General features: G+C 45.0%; 1 protein-coding gene across 2 annotated transcripts in view; it reads left to right on the top strand.

Moving 5' to 3' along the window:
* Nucleotides 1–1,988: 1,988 nt before the first annotated feature.
* Nucleotides 1,989–24,819, top strand: part of EPCIP (exosomal polycystin 1 interacting protein) — a 33,618-nt gene continuing 10,787 nt past the window's right edge. The window contains exons 1-2 of one of the 2 annotated variants that reach the window (XM_069760859.1): nt 1,989–2,159; nt 13,511–13,618. In XM_069760859.1, the coding sequence (XP_069616960.1) occupies nt 13,563–13,618 (56 nt within the window). In that variant the 5' untranslated portion in view covers nt 1,989–2,159; nt 13,511–13,562. The remainder of the gene's footprint in view (nt 2,160–13,510; nt 13,619–24,819) is intronic. The other variant, XM_069760861.1, reaches the window with a different exon arrangement.

Genomic DNA, 24,819 nt, shown 5'->3' with positions numbered 1-24,819 from the left:
GATTGGTCGAGGCCTGGCGGCCTCGACCAATCAGAGATGCGGGATTTCTACGTCGATACTGTGCCCGTCGCTGATTGGTCGAGGCCTGGCGGCATCGACCAATCAGGGACGTGGGATTTCCAGGACAGACAGACAGACAGACAGAAAGACAGACAGACGGAAAAACCCTTAGACAATTATATATATAGATCCTTCTACTATCTATCTATCATCTATCTATCTATCATCTATCTATCTATCATCTATCTATCTATCTATCATCTATCATCTATCTATCTATCATCTATCTATCTATTATCTATCATCTATCTATTATCTATCTATCTATCTATTATCTATCATCTATCTATCATCTATCATCTATCTATCTATCATCTATCTATCTATTATCTATCATCTATCTATTATCTATCTATCTATCTATCATCTATCTATTATCTATCTATCTATTATCTATCTATCTATCTATCTATCTATCATCTATCTATTATCTATCTATCTATCATCTATCTATCTATTATCTATTATCTATCTATTATCTATCTATCTATCTATCATCTATCATCTATCATCTATCTATCTATCTATCATCTATCTATCTATTATCTATCATCTATCTATTATCTATCTATCTATCTATCTATCTATCTATCATCTATCTATTATCTATCTATTATCTATCTATCTATCTATCATCTATCTATCATCTATCTATCTATCTATCTATCTATCATCTATCTATCTATCATCTATCATCTATCTATCTATCATCTATCTATCTATTATCTATCATCTATCTATTATCTATCTATCTATCTATCTATCATCTATCTATTATCTATCTATTATCTATCTATCTATCTATCATCTATCTATCTATTATCTATTATCTATCTATTATCTATCTATCTATCTATCATCTATCTGTCTATTATCTATCTATTATCTATCTATCTATCTATCTATCTATCTATCTATCTATCTATCTATCTATCTATCTATCTATCTATCTATCTATCATCTATCTATCTATTATCTATCTATCATCTATCTATGTATTATCTATCTATCTATCTATCATCTATCTATCTATCTATCTATCTATCTATCTATCTATCTATCATCTATATATTTATTTTTCCTACAACTTCTTATCTATCTGTCTCGTATCTATTGATCTACCTTTCCTCCTAGTTCTCTAGTTTCTTCTGACACTCCATAGACATTCTGACGGGGTGTTTAAATTGTGATCCCAGTGGGGACAGTAATGACAATATCTGTAAAGCGCTGCGGAATATGACAGCGCTGTATAAGTGAGCATAATAAATTAAAAATAAATATAGCACGGTGGCTCAGTGGTTAGCATTGCAGCGCTGGAGTCCTGGGTTCAAATCCCACCAAGGACAACATCTGCCAGGAGTTTGTATGTTCTCTCCGTGTTTGTGTGGATTTCCTCCGGGTTCTCCCACACTCTAAAGACACACTGATAGGGTATGTAGATTGTGAGTTCCATATGGACAGCGATTATTTTGTCGGTAAAATAAAATTTGCATATATTTTATTTCTGCATTTGTATTTCATAACTATGTATCTCATTGCATCTGTTGCTTTATTTTTCGGTCCCACATTTAGCTCCCTATTGATATGTATCTCTATAGTCTGAATCTAAAGATATTTCTATCCATCTATATTTCTATATTTCATTCACCTTTTTCTCTTCTTCTGTAATCATGCTTTCATATATTCTTTTCGCTCTCCCTACTATACATCAGGCCATGAGACCTATGGTGGTAGATGCACATATATATATACAGTATATACATATATACAGTATATACAGTGCTGCCTACAGTCCAGTATGTGTAACGCGGAGTCTAGAAATAATTAAGCCCCGAGTCATTAGTCAGAGCGGCATTTCAGAGATGGGTAAACGTTCCCAGCTCCTAAAGGGAGTGTTTCCCAGGAATGCAAAGTACAAATCAAATCTAAACACGGTCATTTATCAAGGAAAACATTGGAAGGTTCGCCCGGGTGATCGGCACTGCCCATTCTCCATGTGCCACAGGCTCTGGGATGGGAAGGCATTTTCAGGCTGAGAGACTGGGATTAACTACCACTAAGTGGATACTGAACCTCATGTGCAGCTGCTGAGCCCCAAGGTAAGTCCAATACACATACAGGTCTATGTATCTACATGTAGGACATCTGCCGTCTGGGTACTGAAACTCCCAGCAGGCCCTATGGCAGTGGCAGACTGGTGAGAGTTGTAGTCTGTTAACAGCGGGTGAGCCACAGGTTGCAGATTACTGGATACCAGCACAAAGGGTTAATAATATATATATATATATATGTATATATATATATATATATATATACCACTGCATGACCAGCTCTATCCTCACCTACTGTATCTTCACCCATCCCTTGTAGATTGTGAGCCCTCGCGGGCAGGGTCCTCTCTCCTCCTGTACCAGCTGTGACTTGTATTGTTCAAGATTATTGCGCTATAACAATAAATAATAATAATAATATATATCTATGGCATGTAGGAAGCAATATCCAATGTAAATACAATTCATTGATTTATACACAATAGCAGTAAACATGCAGGTTCATGTTTTACAGTCTTTGCACCCTTTGCCAAATGGGCCTAATAAGGACTGGCTCCTGCCTAGCTGGTTTGGGACTACAACTGCCAGGATGCACTGACTGGTGGTGATTGCAAAGGAAAATGGGCAAACTGCCTGCTTACATTTCTGTACTATATATACTCACAATTTCCTTATTGTTCTGCTTGTTTAAAGGGGTTGTCCAGGTTATCCAATAACAGACAGACATCACCGGCAGGAAACTAACTAGATGGATAGATAGATAGCTAGATAGATAGATAGATAGATAGATAGGAGCTATATGTATATGTACTATATATATATAGTTTTATATTTATATATATATAGTTTTATATATATATATATAGTTTTATATTTAGCCTGTCTATAAAATAACTATAGTGCCACCTGTTGGAAGTAGCGATCCTACAAGTCACAATCAACTCTTTAACGAGTCGTGCAATATGACTTAAGATAAAAGCCAAATCAGTATCTCAATTCGCAGACACGGTGTTTCGGGCTGTTGGCCCTCGTCACTGTATATATACAGTACTAGCTATTGAACCCGTTCTACGCCCGGGTGGCGAGCATTTATAATGGTATATGGTCTCCATCCTGGTATGTGCTGCTCCAGCCTGCATCCCCATCCTGTCATGTGCTGCACCCATCCTGCGTCCCCATCCTGTCATGTGCTGCACCCATCCTGCGTCCCCATCCTGTCGTGTGCTGCTCCATCCTGCATCCCCATCCTGTCATGTGCTGCACCCATCCTGCGTCCCCATCCTGTCATGTGCTGCACCCATCCTGCGTCCCCATCCTGTCATGTGCTGCACCCATCCTGCGTCCCCATCCTGGTATGTGCTGCACCCATCCTGCGTCCCCATCCTGCGTCCCCATCCTGTCATGTGCTGCACCCATCCTGCGTCCCCATCCTGTCATGTGCTGCACCCATCCTGCGTCCCCATCCTGTCATGTGCTGCACCCATCCTGCGCCCCCATCCTGTCATGTGCTGCACCCAGCCTGCGTCCCCATCCTGGTATGTGCTGCACCCATCCTGCGTCTCCATCCTGTCATGTGCTGCACCCATCCTGCGTCCCCATCCTGTCATGTGCTGCACCCATCCTGCGCCCCCATCCTGTCATGTGCTGCACCCATCCTGCGTCCCCATCCTGGTATGTGCTGCACCCATCCTGCGTCCCCATCCTGCGTCCCCATCCTGTCATGTGCTGCACCCATCCAGCGTCCCCATCCTGTCATGTGCTGCACCCATCCTGCGCCCCCATCCTGTCATGTGCTGCACCCATCCTGCGTCCCCATCCTGGTATGTGCTGCACCCATCCTGCGTCCCCATCCTGTCATGTGCTGCACCCATCCTGTGTCCCCATCCTGTCATGTGCTGCACCCATCCTGCGTCCCCATCCTGTCATGTGCTGCACCCATCCTGCGCCCCCATCCTGTCATGTGCTGCACCCATCCTGCGTCCCCATCCTGGTATGTGCTGCACCCATCCTGCGTCCCCATCCTGCGTCCCCATCCTGTCATGTGCTGCACCCATCCTGCGTCCCCGTCCTGGTATGTGCTGCACCCATCTTGCGTCCCCATCCTGTCATGTGCTGCACCCATCCTGCGTCCCCATCCTGGTATGTGCTGCACCCATCCTGCGTCCCCATCCTGCGTCCCCATCCTGCGTCCCCATCCTGTCATGTGCTGCACCCATCCTGCGTCCCCATCCTGTCATGTGCTGCACCCATCCTGCGTGCCCATCCTGTCATGTGCTGCACCCATCCTGCGCCCCCATCCTGTCATGTGCTGCACCCATCCTGCGTCCCCATCCTGGTATGTGCTGCACCCATCCTGCGTCCCCATCCTGCGTCCCCATCCTGCGTCCCCATCCTGTCATGTGCTGCACCCATCCTGCGTCCCCATCCTGTCATGTGCTGCACCCATCCTGCGCCCCCATCCTGTCATGTGCTGCACCCATCCTGCGTCCCCATCCTGTCATGTGCTGCACCCATCCTACGTCCCCATCCTGCGTCCCCATCCTGTCATGTGCTGCACCCATCCTGCGTCCCCATCCTGTCATGTGCTGCACCCATCCTGCGTCCCCATCCTGGTATGTGCTGCACCCATCCTGCGTCCCCATCCTGCGTCCCCATCCTGTCATGTGCTGCACCCATCCGGGGACCTGAGCAGGCGGGGACACCGGCGCGCTGTGGGGGTCAGGTGCCGGTATCGCCGCCAACTCAGGCCCCCCAGCACTTACTATATTCACCTGTCCTCCGTTCCACCGCTGGGCGCCGCCATCTTCCCGGTCTCCTGGCTGTGACTGTTCAGTCAGAGGGCGGCGCCGGAACGCATTAAGCGCGTCATCGCGCCCTCTGAACTGAAGGTCACAGGCCGAAGACCGGGAAGATGGCGGCGCTCAGCGGTGGAACGGAGGGCAGGTGAATATAGGCGATACTCACCCTCCTGGCGGTCCCTGCTTCTCTGTTGGAGATCGCGGTGTGCGTTCAGTGTGAACGCATACCGCGATCTCCCGGGAGCGTCACTCTGTGAGGCCCAGACTGCGCCGGCGCTTGCGCCTGCACAGTCTATAAAGGCTTCGGACAGAGTGACGCTCCCAGCGTTATATTATAGATATATATACAGTGGGGCAAAAAAGTATTTAGTCAGTCAGCAATAGTGATAGTTCCACCACTTAAAAAGATGAGAGGCGTCTGTAATTTACATCATAGGTAGACCTCAACTATGGGAGACAAACTGAGAAAAAAAAATCCAGAAAATCACATTGTCTGTTTTTTTAACATTTTATTTGCATATTATGGTGGAAAATAAGTATTTGGTCAGAAACAAAATTTCATCTCAATACTTTGTAATATATCCTTTGTTGGCAATGACAGAGGTCAAACGTTTTCTGTAAGTCTTCACAAGGTTGCCACACACTGTTGTTGGTATGTTGGCCCATTCCTCCATGCAGATCTCCTCTAGAGCAGTGATGTTTTTGGCTTTTCGCTTGGCAACACGGACTTTCAACTCCCTCCAAAGGTTTTCTATAGGGTTGAGATCTGGAGACTGGCTAGGCCACTCCAGGACCTTGAAATGCTTCTTACGAAGCCACTCCTTCGTTGCCCTGGCGGTGTGCTTTGGATCATTGTCATGTTGAAAGACCCAGCCACGTTTCATCTTCAATGCCCTTGCTGATGGAAGGAGGTTTGCACTCAAAATCTCACGATACATGGCCCCATTCATTCTTTCATGTACCCGGATCAGTCGTCCTGGCCCCTTTGCAGAGAAACAGCCCCAAAGCATGATGTTTCCACCACCATGCTTTACAGTAGGTATAGTGTTTGATGGATGCAACTCAGTATTCTTTTTCCTCCAAACACGACAAGTTGTGTTTCTACCAAACAGTTCCAGTTTGGTTTCATCAGACCATAGGACATTCTCCCAAAACTCCTCTGGATCATCCAAATGCTCTCTAGCAAACTTCAGACGGGCCCGGACATGTACTGGCTTAAGCAGTGGGACACGTCTGGCACTGCAGGATCTGAGTCCATGGTGGCGTAGTGTGTTACTTATGGTAGGCCTTGTTACATTGGTCCCAGCTCTCTGCAGTTCATTCACTAGGTCCCCCCGCGTGGTTCTGGGATTTTTGCTCACCGTTCTTGTGATGATTCTGACCCCACAGGGTGGGATTTTGCGTGGAGCCCCAGATCGAGGGAGATTATCAGTGGTCTTGTATGTCTTCCATTTTCTAATTCTTGCTCCCACTGTTGATTTCTTCACTCCAAGCTGGTTGGCTATTGCAGATTCAGTCTTCCCAGCCTGGTGCAGGGCTACAATTTTGTTTCTGGTGTCCTTTGACAGCTCTTTGGTCTTCACCATAGTGGAGTTTGGAGTCAGACTGTTTGAGGGTGTGCACAGGTGTCTTTTTATACTGATAACAAGTTTAAACAGGTGCCATTAAAGAAAGAGGAAAGAGGAGACTCTTAAAGAAGAAGTTACAGGTCTGTGAGAGCCAGAAATCTTGATTGTTTGTTTCTGACCAAATACTTATTTTCCACCATAATATGCAAAAAAAAATGATAAAAAACAGACAATGTGATTTTCTGGATTTTTTTTTTCTCAGTTTGTCTCCCATAATTGAGGTCTACCTATGATGTAAATGACAGACGCCTCTCATCTTTTTAAGTGGTGGAACTTGCACTATTGCTGACTGACTAAATACTTTTTTGCCCCACTGTATATATATATATATATATATTTTGTAGGTTTAAAAAAAAAAAAAAATATATATATATATATATATATATAACTGGACGTTTGCAAACAATGCAGCTCGTATGGCTGATGTCAACAGCCAAGGCAGCAACTTTATGAGCTGGTGAAGCTGAGCTTAGCATTTATCCCCTACTTCATAGGCAACCAGCCCAGTGCCCTCCCTTCCTTCCTTCCTTCCCTACTTCCCTCATTCCTTACTTCCATCCCCCTTTCCACCTTCCTTCCTTCTCTCCATCCCTCCTTCCTTACTTTCATCCTTCATTACTTCCTTTGCACCTTCCTTCCCTCCTTCCTCCCCTAATTTCTTCCTTCCCTCCTTCCTTCCTTCCCATTTAGGATCTATCTAACCACCTGGACCGCCATCAATCACAAGAATAGGGTTCTCAAAGTTCCCTGTGTGAATGGAGCACTAGTGAGCATGTGAGACTGCTGCTTCATCCACCGCCCACAGGGGTGGTTGCACATCCTCACTAATGCTTAGTTCACACAGAGGACTTTGGGACCTACGTTCTCTGAACCAGTGGGGTCGGACACTCCAGCAATCCACGGGCAGAATGTTTCAGACCTTGGTCCTGTCAGGTACGTTTTATTCAGAAATGCTATAGCGAGAGACCTGTCACTCAAGGGGAGCGGGGCGGGCATAAGCCACGTACTAGTCATTTGAGTTGCAAAGTCCACAGCCAACTTTTCAAAATATGTTTTCACGGAAATACCAGAAACATCAAAGAAGAGGCTTTTTGTTGGCAATCCTACCAAACAAGCCATATTTATTTATTCTTTTTTTTAATTGTACTGGAGACCTTTAGAGTCTGAGCTGTAGCTCTTGATTTGTTTCTTTTTGCAATTTCTATGAGCATTGCACAGTTTGACCTTGGGGTGAATTTGCTGGGACAATCACTCCAAGGAATCTTTCCCACTAAAGTATGACCATCTCCAAACTGTTTGTAAATGGCCTTATTATCCTTCTCTTGTTGATGGGCAGGTGTTTCTTTAAGATCATTGCTGACTTTTTTCCTCATTGGGATTTGTGTTAAAACACATCTGAATGTTCCACATCTGAATTCTCCAGACCGGCAAAACTGCCAAAACTTCTGCTTTTATCAATAAAAGCAGAAGATTTGTCAGTTTTGCTGGTCCGGAGGCGATGGCCACACTTGCTGATGAATGTTCAAGGGCATTTGTTTAACATCACCTAGCTGCTACTTGCCTTCTTATGGAAGCAGTCCTGATACATAAAAACTATAGAATTAAAAGCAGGTGTACATATTTTTTCTATGACTGTATGTTGCTGCTATTACTATAATGAGGAATCGTGTCTCATTGACGTCTGGACAAGGTAAGTCCAATCCTGCATGAGAAGTGACAGTCGGGCTTAGGCCAGTCATATCTTTGTGCATCTATAATATTAAGTATCAACTTTCCCCATGCATGGTCAATGCGTGAGTGGTTGTTCCTCAGTATCTTTCACCTGTGCTTCCTCCACCTTATATCACTGGTGAAGGTTGCAGAAGGTTTGATGAAACACTGATCATTGATGAAAATCATTGGTGAAATCAGTCCAAAAATTGGACACAGTTTTCACGGATAGAATGTGCACCCATTAAAGTCTATGGAGAGGTTTACATGTCTGTGGATTATGTTTATGATGTAAATAAAGGCGCAGATGATTGGCCTCGGGGAGACCAAAACATCCAACACCGCGGAGACACCATCACGTGTTTCTCAACGCAGTGATTCCAGAACACTGCCCCCATCCCTTATGGGAAATATGCAGATGCATGTAAAGAAGCTGCGGAGACACCATCACGTGTTTCTCGACGCAAGCCGTGAATAGCCAGGCCTTTCCCCGGGAAGGAACAACCACGGGAAGGGCAGCATCCTACGAAGGAAAGCCACCTATGCCAAGCATGGTATCCATCCACAGACAGCTGTTTCGGGGTGTCTCCGCAGCTTCTTTACATGCATCTGCATATTTCTCATAAGGGATGGGGGCAGTGTTCTGGAATCACTGCGTTGAGAAACACGTGATGGTGTCTCCGCGGTGTTGGATGTTTTGGTCTCCCCGAGGCCAATCATCTGTGCCTTTATAGCCTTTTTACTAGGCACTGCTCCTAATAGCCAGATTCCTACTCCACACTGATGAGGGGCAAACACCCCGAAACAGCTGTCTGTGGATGGATACCATGCTTGGCATAGGTGGCTTTCCTTCGTAGGATGCTGCCCTTCCCGTGGTTGTTCCTTCCTGGGGAAAGGCCTGGCTATTCACTGCTTGCGTCGAGAAACACGTGATGGTGTCTCCGCAGCTTCTTTACATGCATATGTTTATGATGTAGCCATGAAAAAAGAGATATCTCTGATTTTCGAGTCATGAATCAAAATTACCCATACAAGTCTATGGGTCCATGAAAACACTGTGATCACATGGATGGCATCATTGTGCTGTCCTAGTGCTGTCCGTGATTAACATTACAGTGAACTGGAGAAGCTTTGCAATTTATTTTCATACGAGAAAATCACTAATGAAACAATAGTGGTAAAAACAGAAACTCGAATCAAAACACTTGGACCGTTTGATTTTTTTTTTTGTACCAGAAAAATCACCGACAACTGAACAAGGCCTAAAACTGTTAAATATATTATCACAAGCGGCTCACTAGGTGAGGTGGATCCTCAAACCTCAAGATCTGGGTGGGCACATAGGCCACGGGTGTCTGTGCAGCAGGCAGGTGTTGCAAGCAGGAAACAGGAAGTAGAGTTATGGAAGCCACAGGCAGACTGGAGACATCCTGGAGACCGCTGAAAGGTAGCAGAGTTAATGTAAGCCGCGGGCAGGAGATATCCTGTAGGTTGTAGACTGTTACTGGAAACTACAGGAATACCAGAGACTGCAGACAGGCAGCAAAGTTACTGGAAGCCACAGGAAGGCGGGAGACATCCTGGAGACCAAAGACAGTTATCCATGGTACTGGAAGCCACAGACAGGTAACTCAGGGACTGGAACCCACAGGCAGCCAGGAGACATCCTCGACACTGTGGACAGGAACAATGGACAGACAAATTAAAAGTATACTAGAAAGTCTTAATACCAAGACACAGGTGTGTGTCTTGGGAGGCCTTATATAGGCCTAGGATGTTCAACATCAGTGAGCATGCCGGCTACTTGCAAAGCCTGACTTGGAGCACAAGAAAGCTTAGTGTACCTGTGTGTAGGGAGAAGAGCCTATATCTTGGACAGGTGTGTAAAATATATCAAGAAATCTTTTATGTATCTTGGGAACTCCTCACAATTCTGTGTCTGACTGTAAGACAACTGTCTGCAGCAGGATCCTCTCCCCGCTGCTCTGTATACCGTAGGAGAAAAGGTTACTAAACCCTACCCCTTAACTCAGGAGCATAACTTCAGCTGTCTATCAGCCAAAGATGGAACTGATGAGCGAGGGATTAACCCCTGTGTCTCTGCAAGATTGATTGTTGTGCGGATCATGCAGACATTCTTGATATTAAATACTAGATTTATTGTTGCTTCATTAATTTCTAGGTTTAGTGCCCCTTTAAAGGTAATATTTTGCCAACGGATTCGGTTTCTGCTGGTTGATTTCCAGCAGAAAGTTTCTTAAGAATTTTCTAATGTTTCTCGAAACTTTCCTGAATGGGTGTCCTATCTGGAGTGTGAACAGGAATCACAACATAAACAGAGATTACTGAGAAAATGTTACGCTCCTGGCATTTACCTATCTCCTGCTCCGTTACTCCCATTAATGTCTTTCTGTGTTGACATTAAAGCACGGGTGATAAATGAGCAATGCGCCTCAAGAATCTTTTTTTCACCACCCTGTACAAGTGTTGTTTACCACCAAACTCTGGCCGCGAAGGCACCGCAAGCAACAACCACCGGTTACATAACACTCTTATCTATGGGATTGGGATCATTATTAGGATTGTTCTCAGCATTGTTTGAAAGTCTAGTCGCTATTTTTGGGTGGTCTGGAATGGGGTGCTTACTTTACTTATGTTTAAATTAGGAGGTTAATATGCCGGCAAGCAGAAGCGTAGGACAGAGGTGAAATGAGGTTAGGGAGAGAGGAAGGAGGTGAATTTAGTACTGACGCCCTGATAAAAGCATTGACGTATTTACATAAATGTGCTATGTACAATATCAAGTCCAGGACGTTCGCACTTCTTTTAGGACGTGGTACTCCAGTAGGACAATAGGGTAACTCTGTCTTCTTTTTTATCAGCACTTCCATCATATATTGGTTCATTCTGTCTCCTGCCTCTAGGGGGAGTTCACTGGATAATGTTCATTATGAAAGGAGACATCCAACTTTTAAAATAAATAATAATAAAAAAAACTGCTGTAAAAGTTATAAAATGTCATAATCAATTATACTGACTTCTTCTTTCCCTTAGCAATCCAGAAATTACATCTTATCCCCCCTTGTCTTTGTTTACAAGCAGTCAGTATTCGAGTTCGGCAAAAAATTCTCCCACTCAGCCAGACAGACACTTGCAGCTTGTGATAAGCAATGTGAGATCTCAGCAGCAGAAGAGGGATCCTGAGGAGCTGTCAATCAGGCTAGGAGGGTAGAGATTTTACAGCAATGAGGAGGGACGCTGAGGAGCGGTCAGTCTGGTTAGGTGGGAGGAGATTCTACAGCAGGGAGGAGGGACACTGAGGAGCTTTCAATCTGGTTAGGTGGAAGGAGATTCTACAGCAGGGAGGAAGGACACAGAGGAGCTGTCAATCTGTTTAGGTGGGCGGAGATTCTACAGCAGGGAGGAGGGACACTGAGGAGCTTTCAATCTGGTTAGGTGGGCGGAGATTCAGCAGCAGGGAGGAGGGACACTAAGGAGCTGTCAATCTGCTTAGGTGGGTGGAGATTCTACAGCAGGGAGGAGGGACACTGAGGAACTATCAATCTGGTTAGGTGGGCGGAGATTCTGCAGCGGGGAGGAGGGACACTGAGGAGCTGTCAATCTGGTTAGGTGGGAGGAGATTCTGCAGCAGTGAGGAGGGACACTGAGGAGCTGTCAATCTGGTTAGGTGGGTGGAGATTCTACAGCAGGGAGGACCCGGAGGAAGGACACTGAGGAGCTGTCAATCTGGTTAGGTGGGAGGAGATTCTACAGCAGGGAGGAGGAACACTGAGGAGCTGTCAATCTGGTTAGGTGGGTGGAGATTCTACAGCAGTGAGGAGGGACACTGAGGAGCTGTCAATCTGGTTAGGAGGGTGGAGATTCTACAGCAGGGAGGAGGGACATTGAGGAGCTGTCAATCTGGTTAGGTGGGCGGAGATTCTGCAGCAGTGAGGAGGGACACTGAGGAGCTGTCAATCTGGTTAGGTGGGCGGAGATCCTACAGCAGGGAGGAGGGACACTGAGGAGCTGCCAATCTGGTTAGGTGGGCAGAGATTCAGTAGCAGGGAGGAGGGACACTGAGGAGCTGTCAATCTAGTTAGGTGGGAGGAGATTCTGCAGCAGGGAGGAGGGACACTGAGAAGCTGTCAATCTGGTTAGGTGGGAGGAGATTCTGCAGCAGTGAGGAGGGACACTGAGAAGCTGTCAATCTGGTTAGGTGGGAGGAGATTCTGCAGCAGTGAGGAGGGACACTGAGGAGCTGTCAATCTGGTTAGGTGGGTGGAGATTCTACAGCAGGGAGGAGGGACACTGAGGAGCTGTCAATCTGGTTAGGTGGGCGGAGATTCTACAGCAGGGGGAGGGACACTGAGGAGCTGCCAATCTGGTTAGGTGGGCAGAGATTCAGTAGCAGGGAGGAGGGACACTGAGGAGCTAACAATCACATTAGATGGGTGGAGATTCAGCAGCATCAGGGAGAAGGGACACTTAGGATCTATCTGTCAGACTAGGTGGGTGGAGATTCAGCAGTAGGGAGGAGGGACAGTGACACGCTGTCAATCAGGCTAGGTGGCTGGGGATTAAACAGCAGTGAGGAACGCCATTGAGGAGCTGTAAATCAGGCTAGGAGGGTGAAGATTATTTAAAACATTTATTATAAGGCATATATTCAAATGAATACATTTGTTCTGTTCTATTCCACATGTTTTATAACTTTTGACGAATGCAATATAAAAAGTAACATTTTGGCGTATTCAGTGATTTGTGACAACTTTTGACGCTTAGCGTTTATACCAAAAAACTGATAAAATTAGAAAGTTGTAGAACTTTTGAGCGTATAGTAGCTGTGCTCTGGTAGGGATGCGGGCGTTACACCCAGACGGTTACACGTGGGTCCCATACACAATCTGGATGAGGCCTTCCTCTTCCTTTATAGTATCCTCCATCATTTTCCTACCTTTGTATGAATCATTTCCAGTCACTATGAATATTAATGTCATTGTATAGCGATATTTACTTATCTATAAGTATGGAGTAAAGAACTGAAAGTAAGACAGGGGAATAACAATGGCGGCGCACAGAGGGGACTCTCAGCTCTGGTTTAGGCGCCTGAAGCTGAATTAAGTCGTTAATTACCTTTATGTTTTCACTCCCTGCTGAGATTCTCTTTCTTAGTAACTAAGGCGATTAATCTTTAATCCTGCTTATGTTTGGGCACTAAAGCCTGAAAAAGCTTCTTTCTGCCACTCTCTCTTATAAATAGGCAGAAGCTGACACACAACTTGCGTCGAAAAATAATTTACAATTCTAGAAACATGGAAGAATGCAAAACAACATCGCGGAGCAACCTCGTCATGGTAAATGGCAGCAGGTAGGTAATAAAGGGGTTCTCGGCCTCGGTCAAGCCTTACTTTTTGGAAAGGCCCCTACTCAATATGCCGATCATAGAGTTTCACTGTGCTGTAATATGCACCGATCAGCTGCAATCGGTGGCAATGTCTCTACATCTCTACAGCGCCACCACTGGGGAAATTGAGTATTGCACAGTACCCATTTAGATCAGTGAGTTGGCCTTGTGTAATGCAGCACTCTATTTTTGCAAGAGCAGTGGTTTGGGGACACCTAAATCCCCTCTATCGTGGTTGACGTATGCCAAAAGCATCCATAGGGTCAGGGTTAATCAAAAAGTATCAAGAGTTTCCTTCTAGCATCCTTCCAACCACAGCATCTTAAGTATATACTATATATGATTGGGAGATTTCCCTAGTTGCTGAATGTCAGCACTGAAAGCAATGTGATTGGGGACTTTTGAAGATGAAATGTCCTATGTAGAAAATCCCTTCTCCCACGAGATATATAGATGTCTATTATATTATTATATGTTACTAGATGGTGGCCCGATTCTAATGCATCGGGTATTCTAGAATATGCATGTCCACTTAGTATATTGCACAGCGACGTAGTATTTTGCACAGCGACATAGTATTTTGCCCAGCCACGTAGTATATTGCACAGCGACGTAGTATTTTGCACAGCGACATAGTATTTTGCCCAGCCACGTAGTATATTGCCCAGCCACGTAGTATATTGCCCAGTGACGTAGTATATTGCACAGCGACGTAGTATATTGCACAGCCACGTAGTATATTGCACAGCCACGTAGTATATTGCCCAGCCACGTAGTATATTGCACAGTGACGTAGTATATTGTCCAGCCACGTAGTATATTGCCCAGTCACGTAGTATATTGCCCAGCCACGTAGTATATTGCCCAGCCACGTAGTATATTGCCCAGCCACGTAGTATATTGCCCAGTCACGTAGTATATTGCACAGCCACGTAGTATATTGCACAGCCACGTAGTATATTGCCCAGCCACATAGTATATTGCCCAGCCACGTAGCATATTGCCCAGTGACGTAGTATATTGCCCAGCCACGTAGTATATTGCCCAGCCACATAGTATATTGCCCAGCCACGTAGCATATTGCCCAGTGACGTAGTATATTGCCCAGCCACGTAGTATATTGCCCAGTCACGTAGCATATTGCCCAGTGACGAAGTATATTGCCCAGCCACGTAGTATATTGCCCAGCCACATAGTATATTGCCCAGCCACGTAGCATATTGCCCAGTGACGTAGTATATTGCCCAGCCACATAGTATATTGCCCAGCCACATAGTATATTGCCCAGCCACGTAGCATATTGCCCAGTGACGTAGTATATTGCCCAGCCACGTAGTATATTGCCCAGCCACATAGTATATTGCCCAGCCACGTAGCATATTGCCCAGTGACGTAGTATATTGCCCAGCCACGTAGTATATTGCCCAGTCACGTAGTATATTGCCCAGCCACGTAGTATATTGCCCAGCCACGTAGTATATTGCACAGCCACGTAGTATATTGCACAGCCACGTAGTATATTGCCCAGCCACGTAGTATATTGCCCAGCCACGTAGTATATTGCACAGCCACGTAGTATATTGCCCAGCCACGTAGTATATTGCCCAGTCACGTAGTATATTGCCCAGCCACGTAGTATATTGCCCAGCCACGTAGTATATTGCCCAGCCACGTAGCATATTGCCCAGCCACGTATGTCACAGGTTAAAAAATAAACATACTCACCTTCGGATCTGGCGCAGGCAATGAGCGCGCGGCTGCCGCCATCTTCCGTTCCCAGGATGCATTGAGAAATTACCCAGATGACTTAGCGGTCTCGCAAGGCCGCTAAGTCTTCTGGGTAATTTTGCAATGCATCGCCGGGAACAGAAGATGGCGGCCGGCTCTGCGAACAACGGAGGGTGAGTATAGCAGGTTTTTTATTTTTTTAATTATTTTTAACATTAGATTTATAATTATTGATGCCGCATAGGCAGCATCAATAGTAAAAAGTTGAGGACACACAGGGTTAATAGCAGCGGTAACGGCGTGCGTTACCCGCGGCATAACGCGGTCCGTTACCACCGGCATTAACCCTGTGTTAGCGGTGGCTGGAGGGGAGTATGCGGGCGCCGGGCAGTGACTGCGGGGAGGAAGGAGCGGCCATTTTCTTCCGAACTGTGCCCATCGCTGATTGGTTGTGGCTTTTTTTCCGCGACCAATCAGCGACTTGGATTTCCTTGACAGACAGAGGCCGCGACCAATGAATATCCGTGACAGACAGACAGAAGGACAGAAAGACGGAAGTGAAGTGACAATTATATAGTAGATAGTATAGCAGATAGAGTTGAGCAAAATGATTTGCAGGACCATGGTAAGATCTCCTCCCCCCATCTGCTGGCATCATCAGGGCATCGCATGATTAGTAGCCTGGCGTTACATCATTGTTGATGATGATGATGATGTCACACTGGTCGGTAGGAGGAGGTTGCTGGATCGGGGTCATGCAAATCTTTGTGCTCAACTCTAAGAGTAGATATATTGTTATATGTCATTGAATAGAACATATTATATTATAGAACAGTATATATTAAATGATATATTATGGTATGGAAGATATTATATAGAACAGTAGATATTATATATTATAGTAGATTACATATAGCAGGATATCATAGTAAATATATTATTATTACTTATAGATATTATAGTAAATATATTATTACTAGTTGGCCCGTGCTAAATTTTCGCACATTGGTTGGCGGGGGCGCATGCAATTTCAGGAACATTAAGCTGGTCAAATGTTAATGTATTTAATGAGATGATGAACACAGAGAGGTATGTGTCTCACTGACATATATATATATATATATATATATATTTATTTATTTATTTATTTTTTTACGGTATGTGTGTTTTTTTTTGTCTTTGAGCCCATGGATCCATTATATGTCCATTTTGCAAGCCGGTGAGAAAATCTCGCCATTCGAATGTCACACAGATGCTTACATGCGAGAAAATCGCATCCTCGCACTGCACATGGATGACATATGGATCACTGTTCAGGGAACATTTCTGCGATTCTCGATTTTTTTATACATTGTGTGTGACTCCAGCCTTAAGGAGATCCCCCAACATTAAACATAATGGTATTTTACTTACTGATCAGAAGGGGTCTGATTGTCGGGACCTTGCAAAAGAACAGGGGCAGCAGCATTTCTTCCCCTCCACAGCAGCACTGCCATCTATCTGCAGTGTAGGGAAGTGCAACACAGCCCTATGTATGTGAACGGAGCAGCTCCCTGTACAGCAGTGCCACATTGACAGTAAAAATGATGAAGGAGAATTGACCCCATAACTGAGCGCATTTACACCATTGTATAATAATTGGGAATATCCCTTTAAAAAAAAGTAATATTTGCAGAATATTTTACCTTTTTTTCCCCTATGGTTGGATTTTTTTTTCAAATTTTGCAAGGTTGTTTCCACCAATCTCTCCCATCGGGAAACAATGTACAGTCTGAGTTTTGTCAACGCTGCAGTTTTTTACTTGGAACCAGAGGTGACTCCAGGTCACCAATAAGCTACAACCTTAGAAGGAAGATAGACTTTTCAATGACTGTCCAATAATATGGAAAATCTGATGGTTCAGAACCTGTCCGGTCCCTTTTAGGCTGCATTCATTTATATCTTCAGTTTCAAAGCTGAAGTCTTAAACAGGTAACGTTTTACTTTTATTCTACTTCCACACATGTAGCAAATATTTTATATCTACCTGCTTGAAATCGGCTGGGCAAGGAGTTTGGCAAGATGGCAAACCCCCAAGGCAAATGTTAGGATTTGTTTCAGCTTTGTGGTAGTATGCTTTGGGGTAGTGTGGTGCCACCTCCAGGTCATTTTTCCTTACTGCAGGTTTATGAAAATTAATGTTTAAAGTGTAATTTGTGATCACATCATGGATGTGTGGTTTGTTTGGCTATTTTCTTACTGAAGGAGGCAAGTTTACCTTTCAAATGGTGTATCATTTGTGTGTGTGGGTGCAGTATGAACGGAGATACAAAGTAATCACCGAAAAAGAGTGTTTTGAAATAATATAGAAGGATTATTTCTTATTATAGTAGAGTGGGTATTATGTTATCATGTATAATAGAATAGTATATATTGTAGCAGTATATTATAGTAAATATATAATTATGTCTTATAATGTACATATTATAGCAATATATTAGGAAATTATTGATAATGTAATTCCCCTATAAATGATTATAAGGTTAGTAATAAGCTACAATTTAAAGCATGTGAGCCTCCTTTTATAGTTTTTAGGTAGAGATAAGGTATGGCATGCTGCGTGATCTGCAGAATTGTTATGCATTTCCATGAACCATGCTATTAATGTGGCTCTATTTAGAGGATCATTAGTGTTACTCCATAAACAGCACATCAGAGTGCCCCCATGAAGAGTGCCATCAGCGTCCCCATGAAGAGTGCCATCAGAGTGTCACCATGAAGAGTGCCATCAGTGTCCCCATGAAGAGTGCCATCAGAGTGCCACCATGAAGAGTGCCATCAGAGTGTCACCATGAAGAGTGCCATCAGTGTCCCCATGAAGAGTGCCATCAGAGTGCCACCATGAAGAGTGCCATCAGAGTGTCACCATGAAGAGTGCCATCAGTGTCCCCATGAAGAGTGCCATCAGAGTGCCACCATGAAGAGTGCCATCAGTGTCCCCATGAAGAGTGCCATCAGAGTGCCACCATGAAGAGTGCCATCAGAGTGCCACCATGAAGAGTGCCATCAGTGTCCCCATGAAGAGTGCCATCAGAATGTCACCATGAAGAGTGCCATCAGAATTTCACCATGAAGAGTGCCATCAGAGTGCCACCATGAAGAGTGCCATCAGTGTCCCCATGAAGAGTGCCATCAGAGTGTCACCATGAAGAGTGCCATCAGTGTCCCCATGAAGAGTGCCATCAGAGTGCCACCATGAAGAGTGCCATCAGTGTCCCCATGAAGAGTGCCATCAGAGTGCCACCATGAAGAGTGCCATCAGTGTCCCCATGAAGAGTGCCATCAGAGTGCCACCATGAAGAGTGCCATCAGTGTCCCCATGAAGAGTGCCATCAGAGTGCCACCATGAAGAGTGCCATCAGAGTGCCCAATAAAATGCATTATCTGAGTGCAAACAGCAAATGAGAGTGCCCCCACGAGCAGTGCCAACAGGTAGTCTCATAAACAGCATAAACTGAGTGCTCATATAAAAAGCACGAGAGTGTTCACATAAACCATCAGAGTGCCCCATAAACTGCATAATCTGAGTGCTTCTATAAAAAGCACATGAGAGTGCCCCTGTCAACAGTGCCAAACGTGTCCTATAAACTGTATTATTTGCATGCTCCTATAAACAGCACATCAGAGTGCCCCTTAAACAGTACTATAAGAGGACCGTATGCACAACACCATAAGAGTGTTTCATAAGCAGCATTAAGGTGCCTCCAAAAATAATGCCAGGGCCTTAACGATCGTGGTCACAAAGGGTGCGACCATCCTGTGCGGCAGGTAGGTGACTGGAATGTTTGTATTTTTGTATGCATTAGAGCAGTGATTTCCAACCTTTCTTGAACCAGGGATCGGCTTCAAGCAAGACCATTTTTCCATGGCCTGGCAGGGTGGGGGCAGGGGCGAGGCTTTGGTCACATGGGGGTGGGGTTATGACCCCACACATGTAATCCCCCATATATAGTATGATGGTTCCACCTGTAGTCCCCCATATATAGCATGATGGCCCCACACATATAATACCACATATATAGTGTGATGGCCTCACAAAGTACTGATTGATATATATATATATATGCAGGTGAATATCATTAAAAAGTTAATTTGTTTCAGTTGTTTCAATACAAAAAGTGAAACTCATATATTATATAGAGTCATTACAGAGTGATCTATTTCAAGTGTTTATTTCTGTTAATGTTAATGATTATGGCTTACAGCTAATGAAAACCCAAAAGTCATTATCTCAGTAAATTTGAATAATTAACAAAAAACACCTGCAAAGGCTTCCTAAGAGTTTAAAAAGGTCCCTAAGGCTATGTGCACATGTTGCAGATTATTTGCGGTTTTCTAGCGTTTTTGCGCTATAAAAACGCTATAATACCGCAAATAATCTGCATACATTAAGCATCCTATCATTTTTTATGAAATCCGCAATTCCTGTGCACATGATGTGCGTTTTTCCGCATGAAAAACGCATTGCGGAAAAATAATGAACCTGCTCATTAATTTTGCGGTTTTTTTCGCGGTTTTCCCACTGTCTAATGCATTGGGAAATGTCAGGAAAAAAACGCGTCAAAACCGCGCAAAAAACCGCATGCGGATTTCATGCGGAAATCTCCCAGAAATGTCCGGATTTTCACAGGAATTTTCTGCATGAATTCCTGAACGTGTGCACATAGCCTTAGTCTGTTTCATAAGGCTCCACAATCATGGGGAAGACTGCTGACTTGTCAGATGTCCAGAAGGCAGTCAGTGACACACTCCCACAAGGAGGGGAAGCCACAAAAGGTCATTGCTAGAGAAGATGGCTGTTCACAGAGTGCTGTATCCAAGCATAATAATGGAAAGTTGACTGGACGGAAAAAGTGTAGTACAGAAAGGTGCACAAGCAGCCGGGATAACCGCAGCCTTGGAAGGATTGTTAAGAAAAGGCCATTCAAAAGTTAGGGAGAGATTCACAAGGAGTGGACTGCTGCTGGAGTCATCGCGTCAAGAGCCACCACACACAGAGGTATACAGGACATGAGCTACAAGTGTCGCATTCCTTGTGTCAGGCCACTCATGACCAATAGACAACGGCAGAAGTGTCTTATTACCTGGGCCAAGGAGAAAAAGAACTTGACTGTTGTCAGTGGTCCAAGGTGTTTTCAGATGAAAGTAAATATTGCATTTCATTTGGAAATCAAGGTCCCAGAGTCTGGAGGAAGAGTGGAGAGGCCACAATCCAAGCTGCTGGAGGTCTAGTGTGAAGTATCCACAATCAGTGATGGTTTGGGGAGCCATGTCATCTGCTGGTGTAGGTCCACTGTGTTTTATCAAGACCAAAGTTAGCGCAGCCATCTACCAGGAAATTTAACCTTCGTCCGGCTGAGTAGGTACAATTGTAACTATTCCGTTTTAAAATTGCAATAACTTTTTTTTTCGAAAAGCCGTAGAGGGCTGAAATTTCGTGACATCTCTGCAGGTTTGGACCAGAATATATTGGCCAAATTTCAATAAAATATATATGAAGGTACAATTGTACCTCTGCAGCCTGTTAACGTAAAATTATGCAGCCTGACGAAGGTTAAGAGCACCTCATGCTTCCCTCTGCCGACAAGCTTTTTGGAGATGGAAATTTCATTCTCCAGCAGGACTTGGCCCCTGTCCACACGGCCAAAAGTACCAATACCTGGTTTGCAAACAACAGTATCACTGTTCTTGATTGGCCAGCAAACTCATGTGACTTTAACCCCATAGAGAATCTATGGAGTATTTGACGCGCCCACAGGGCCGTGGGGTACTCGGTACCGGGTCCTGAGTTCACAGGGAGATGTCACGGTGGCTGAGACCCGGTCCGTGGCCCTGGGCATCAACATTAAAAGGGAAAGGTCTTTAAAGGGAATAAAGTTTATGTTCGTGACGCCACCTGTGGTATTTGGTCAGTGGGGACCGATACTACTTTAAGGGGTCCTCTGGGGTGATGTTATGGCAGCTAGAAGGTATACCTTCCCACAGGTGAAGTATATCCCCAAGCTCCCGGTGTGCGGATGGTAGATGGTGAATGGCGCAGTAAGGAACGAGGACACAGGTTTGCAGTCTCTTTACCTTGTTTATTGTCGACTTCAGGCAGCCACAGTCCAGGGCACCAGATCACAGAGCAGGCAGGGTCTGGCCGGCTTGGAGGCAAGTTAGGAGTCCCCTTATCCAGGTGGAAATCAAAGCCTTCCTCTAGCGCTGTGCTGTTATAGTCCCTTACTGCCTATGGCATCACATAAGGTCCTCACAGATGTTATCTCTCTCTGTCCCCCGGTTAGGATAGGACAGGATAGGACTGGTGACTTGAGGCGGTTTATAGGGACTCTAGCATGCCCCAGCCTCTAAGGGTGTCACTGTGCCTCCTGGGTATTAGGTCGGACAGGTAATGTGGAGTTCAGCTGTCCTGCCAGTCTCTGATGTAAGTCATAGAGGTCCTTACAACCTCGGTGTTCTGGCTACCGGTCTCTGCGCCTCAGATAAAGGCAGCCTGCTCGGGGCTGGTCTCCCCCTGATATCCTCTCCTGTTCTTTGCTCTCCTGCACGTTCACTGCAATCTATTCGGCTTTCTGAATGTCTCTTCCCGGGAACTGCTGCACTTCGGCTACACAGCTCCGTAAACCCTCTGCTGCCTCAGACTGATCCAGTCTGTTTCCTGGCAAGAACTGACTGGCCCTTCCTGGAACTGACTGACTTTCCCTACAGACTACCAGTTATATACAGTATATATGGGGAGTCACCTAATACATAGAATCAAGAGCTCCCCCTGGTGGCCTGGAGTGTGAATGTGTTGCATGTTTGTGGTACCTGGTTACAGTTATCCCTTCTTGCTTTCAAGCGTAACATCACTCTCCCCGTGAGGAAAGCAATGCTACTGTGACGACCAGGACCCTGGGGCGCCACATATTGTCAAGAGGAAGATGAAATACACCAGACCTCACAATGCAGACGAGCTGAAGCAACCTGGGCTTCCATAACACCTCAGCAGTGCCACAGGCTGATCACCTTCATGCCACGCCGCATTGATGCAGTAATTGATGCAAAAGGAGCCCCGAAGTATTGAGTGCATTTACTGAACATACTTTTCAGTAGGCCAACATTTCGGATCTCATAATCATTTTTCAAGCTGGTGTTATAAAGTATTCTAATTTACTGAGATGATGATTTTTGGGATTTCATTGGCTGTAAGCCATAATCATCAACATTAAAAGAAATAAACACTTGAAATAGATCACTCTGTGTGTAATGACTCTATATAATACATGAGATTCACTTTCTGTATTGAAGAACTGAAATAAATGAACTTTTTGATGATATTCTAATTTTGTGAGAAGCACCTGTATATCAAACAAACAAAATACTTCTCTTCCTCTCTTCATTCCCTGCTGCTCCAGTTGGGCAGCGGCTGCAGCGTTACTAGGACCACTGTTATGATCTGGTGGCCTAGGAGCAGCATGAGACGGACTCTGGAGAAGGTGGTCCCTGTACTGACCACAAACCCTGAACCTAGCAGCGCAACTAGAAGTAGCCGTGGGGGGTACCTAACACTCCCTAGACCCCTCGGCACAGCCTAAGATCTAACTACCCCTAAAGACAGAAACAGGAAACCTATCTTGCCTCAGAGAAAATCCCCAAAGGATAGATAGCCCCCCACAAATATTGACTGTGAGAGGAGAGGGAAATAACATACGCAGATATGAAATCAGATTTTAGCATAGGAGGCCATACTAGCTAAAAAGAAAGAATAGAACAGAGTACTATGCGGTCAGTATAAAAACACTAGAAAATATCCACCGCAGAAAATACGAATCACCACATCTGACTAAAGACATGGGGGGTATATCTGCATCTCCAGAGAAATAGCTAGGCTGCAAAAAATCCTTCACAGACTAAGCTGGACAAGACAAAAACATGAAAATGCACAGAACTATAAGGTCCACAGCAGGTGGACAGCAAAAACAAAGCCAGGACTTATCTTTGTAGAAAAACACAGCAAACTGGAGAGACCAGCAGGGAAGTGAATCCTTCAAGAACAATGGACAACTGGCACTGACTAAAGGATCCTGCAAAGTTATATACCCCAGTCAGTTTTGCAATTAGTAGATACACCTGTCCACTCCTGCAGTCCAGGCACAACTGCACTACCCTCTACAACCACCGGAGGGAGCCCAAAAGCGGAATTCACAACAGTACCCCCCCCCCTTGAGGAGGGGTCACCGAACCCTCACCAGAGCCCCCAGGCCGATCAGGATGAGCCCGATGAAAGGCACAAACCAAATCAACGGCATGGACATCAGAGGCAGAAACCCAAGAATTATCCTCCTGGCCATAACCCTTCCACTTGACAAGGTACTGAAGCTTCCGCCTCGAAAAACGGGAATCCAAAATCTTCTCAACAACATATTTCATCTCCCCATCGACCAATACAGGGGCCGGAGGATCAACAGAGGGAACAACGGGCTCCACATATTTCCGCAACAAAGATCTATGGAAGACATTATGAATAGCAAAAAAGGCCGGAAGCGCCAGGCGAATGGACACCGGATTAATAATCTCAGAAATCCTATAAGGACCAATAAATCGAGGCTTAAACTTAGGGGAAGAAACCTTCATAGGAACATGACGGGAAGATAACCAAACCAGATCACCAACCCGAAGTCGGGAACCAACACACCAACGACGGTTAGCAAAACGCTGAGCCTCCTCCTGAGACAGCACCAAAATGTCCACCACATAAGCCCAAATCTGCTGCAACCTGTCGACCACAGAATCCACACCAGGAAGGTCAGAAGGCTCAACCTGCCCAGAAGAAAAACGAGGATGAAAACCAAAATTACAAAAAAAAGGCGAAACCAAAGTAGCCGAACTAGCCCAATTATTAAGGGCAAACTCGGCCAATGGCAAAAAAGCCACCCAATCATCCTGATCAGCAGACACAAAGCATCTCAAATAGGTCTCCAAGGTCTGATTAGTTCGCTCAGTCTGGCCATTTGTCTGAGGATGAAATGCAGAGGAAAAAGACAAATCAATGCCCAGCTTGGCACAAAAGGCCCGCCAAAACCTAGAAACAAACTGGGAACCTCTGTCGGACACAATATTCTCCGGAATACCATGCAAACGTACCACATGCTGAAAAAACAACGGAACCAAATCAGAAGAAGAAGGCAATTTAGGCAAAGGCACCAAATGAACCATCTTAGAAAATCGGTCACAGACAACCCAGATAACCGACATTCTTTGGGAAACAGGAATATCGGAAATAAAATCCATAGAAATATGCGTCCAAGGTCTCTCAGGGACCGGCAATGGCAAAAGCAACCCACTAGCGCGGGAACAGCAAGGCTTAGCCCGCGCACAAATCCCACAGGACTGCACAAAAGAACGCACATCCTGTG

This window comes from Ranitomeya imitator, chromosome 3 (genome assembly GCF_032444005.1).
Source record: "Ranitomeya imitator isolate aRanImi1 chromosome 3, aRanImi1.pri, whole genome shotgun sequence".
Taxonomy (NCBI): Eukaryota; Metazoa; Chordata; class Amphibia; order Anura; family Dendrobatidae; genus Ranitomeya; species Ranitomeya imitator.
This window is presented reverse-complemented; position numbering and strand designations above follow the sequence as displayed.